Source organism: Oncorhynchus gorbuscha, unplaced genomic scaffold (assembly GCF_021184085.1).
Source record: "Oncorhynchus gorbuscha isolate QuinsamMale2020 ecotype Even-year unplaced genomic scaffold, OgorEven_v1.0 Un_scaffold_2893, whole genome shotgun sequence".
Classification (NCBI taxonomy): Eukaryota; Metazoa; Chordata; class Actinopteri; order Salmoniformes; family Salmonidae; genus Oncorhynchus; species Oncorhynchus gorbuscha.
This window is the reverse complement of record NW_025747284.1, coordinates 59,412-62,422: the sequence shown is the minus strand read 5'-3', so window position 1 is coordinate 62,422 and position 3,011 is coordinate 59,412. Positions and strand designations below refer to the sequence as shown.

The following is a 3,011-nucleotide window of genomic DNA, read 5'->3' as shown; positions in this document are numbered from 1 at the left end:
CCTCCTGCTGTCCTTCTACTCTGCTCCTGCTGTCCTCCTACAGTCCTCCTGCTGTCCTCCTACAGTCCTCCTCCTGTCCTTCTACTGTCCTCCTGCTGTCCTCCTACAGTCATCCTGCTGTCCTCCTACAGTCCTCCTGCTGTCCTTCTACAGTCCTCCTGCTGTCCTCCTACAGTCCTCCTGCGGTCCTTCTACTGTCCTCCTGCTGTCCCCCTACAGTCCTCCTGCTGTTCTCCAGCTGTCCTTCTGTTGTCCTCCTACAGTCCTCCTGCTGTCCTCCTGCTGTCCTTCCACTGTCCTCCTGCTGTCCTCCAGCTTTCCTTCTGTTGTCCTTCTGCTGTTCTCCAGCTGTCCTTCTGTTGTCCTCCTACAGTCCTCCTGTTGTCATCCTGCTGTCCTCCTACAGTCCTACTGCTGTACTCCTTCTGTCTTTCTGTTGTCCTCCTGCTGTCCTCCGACTCTCCTCCTACAGTCCTCCTGCTGTCCTCCTACAGTCCTCCTACTGTCCGCCTACAGTCCTCCTGCTGTCCTTCTACTGTCCTCCTGCTGTCCTCCTGCAGTCCTTCTGCTGTCCTCCTGCTGTCCTTCTGTTGTCCTCCTGCTGTCCTCCAGCTGTCCTTCTGTTGTCCTCCTGCTGTCCTCCAGCTGTCCTTCTGTTGTCCTCCTGCTGTCCTCCAGCTGTCCTTCTGTTGTCCTCCTACTGTCCTCCAGCTGTCCTTCTGTTGTCTTTCTGCTGTCCTCCAGCTGTCCTTCTGTTGTCCTCATACAGTCCTCCTGCTGTCCTTCCACTGTCCTCCTGTTGTCCTCCAGATGTTCTTCCACAGTCCTCCTGCTGTCCTTCTGTTGTCCTCCTGCTGTCCTCCAGCTGTCCTTCTGGTGTCCTCCTGCTGTCCCCCAGCTGTCCTTCTGTTGTCCTCCTGCTGTCCTTCCACTGTCCTCCTGCTGTCCTCCTGCTGTCCTCCAGCTGTCCTTCTGTTGTCCTCCTGCTGTCCTCCTTATGTCCTCCTTCTGTCCTTCTGTCCTTCTGTTTCCTCCTGCTGTCCTCCTGCTGTCCTCCAGATGTTCTCCTGCTGTCCTCCTGCTGCCCTCCAGATGTTCTTCCACTGTCCTCCTGCTGTCCTCCAGCTGTCCTTCCACTGTCCTCCAGCTGTCCTTCCACTGTCCTCCTGCTGTCCTCCTGCTGTCCTCCTGATGTCCTCCAGCTGTTCTTCTGCTGTCCTTCCACTGTCCTCCTGCTGTCTTCCAGATGTTCTTCTGCTGTCTTCCTGCTGTCCTCCTGCTGTCCTTCTGATTTCTTGTTAGATAGAGACAACAAGCCGTTTCTATCAGATGCCCAATGAGAACAGTTCTAACTCTTTACTTGCTTGTCATTTGTGAACAAAGACCACTTTAAAATGTGTACAAATATCACGCAAAAACGCATAGCTTTAGACATTTCACTAAGTCTTCAAAGTTGTGAATATTTCTTCCATCCCTTACACAACCCCAGGAGTCTGGCCGACCTTGCTGGCAGCCTGGGTCCATCCCCTACACAACCCCAGGAGTCTGGCCGACCTAGCTGGCAGCCTGGGTAGACATAAACGTGGTTATCTGTGGGCGTGATGTGTTTCAAAGGATAGATGCTAGAAGCCATACATTATGTATCAGTCAAGGCATGCTGCTTTGTCAAGTGCTTTCTTCCAACGTCCTGGGTATTGAAAGCCAAGCAATAGCTTTTGTCTAAAGTTTGGTAGGCAACAAAGTCTGATCTTATTATTTCCTGGCTCCACACTACCTTGACCAGATGATTTCCTCGCTACCTCTAAACACAGAATAGAGAACCCTCTTCACTCATTGTATTCCAGCACATTGGAATTTGCAAAACGAATGTTTTGGAGAACAGAAGAGGTCTAACAGGATAGTCCAGCAGGCCTGGTGACAGGATCTGGTTGAAAACGATCGCTCTGAGAAAGGGTTCCGAGTCATATTTTACAACTGGACATGTGTAATCTCACAGCTGAAAACATTGATTAGAAAATATTCCTGCTTCACTCTTCTCCTCTCTCCCTGTCTGTATAGAAAATATTCCTGCTTCACTCTTCTCCTCTCTCCCTGTCTGTATAGAAAATATTCCTGCTTCACTCTTCTCCTCTCTCCCTGTCTGTATAGAAAATATTCCTGCTTCACTCTTCTCCTCTCTCCCTGTCTGTATAGAAAATATTCCTGCTTCACTCTTCTCCTCTCTCCCTGTCTGTATAGAAAATACTCCTGCTTCACTCTTCTCCTCTCTCCCTGTCTGTATAGAAAATATTCCTGCTTCACTCTTCTCCTCTCTCCCTGTCTGTATAGAAAATATTCCTGCTTCACTATACTATAGAATATGGACACCACTAAAACAGACGCTCACACCTATAGAATATGGACACCACTAAAACAGACGCTCACACCTATAGAATATGGACACCACTAAAACAGACGCTCACACCTATAGAATATGGACACCACTAAAACAGACGCTCACACCTATAGAATATGGACACCACTAAAACAGACGCTCACACCTATAGAATATGGACACCACTAAAACAGACGCTCACACCTATAGAATATGGACACCACTAAAACAGACGCTCACACCTATAGAATATGGACACCACTAAAACAGACGCTCACACCTATAGAATATGGACACCACTAAAACAGACGCTCACACCTATAGAATATGGACACCACTAAAACAGACGCTCACACCTATAGAATATGGACACCACTAAAACAGATGCTCACACACCACTAGAATATGGACACCACTAAAACAGACGCTCACACCTATAGAATATGGACACCACTAAAACAGACGCTCACACCTATAGAATATGGACACCACTAAAACAGACGCTCACACCTATAGAATATGGACACCACTAAAACAGACGCTCACACCTATAGAATATGGACACCACTAAAACAGACGCTCACACCTATAGAATATGGACACCACTAAAACAGACGCTCACACCTATAGAATATGG

At 48.5% G+C, this 3,011-nt stretch overlaps 1 protein-coding gene across 1 annotated transcript; it reads right to left on the bottom strand.

The window, feature by feature from the left end:
• Positions 1 to 510: 510 nt before the first annotated feature.
• Positions 511 to 1,524, bottom strand: LOC124027022 (S-antigen protein-like). The gene is made up of 3 exons (XM_046339581.1): positions 1,480 to 1,524; positions 1,105 to 1,294; positions 511 to 950 (listed from the first exon to the last, which is right to left on the bottom strand). Exons 1-3 carry the CDS (start codon positions 1,522 to 1,524, stop codon positions 511 to 513), a joined length of 675 nt encoding a protein of 224 aa, XP_046195537.1.
• Between the last annotated feature and the right edge of the window lie 1,487 nt (positions 1,525 to 3,011).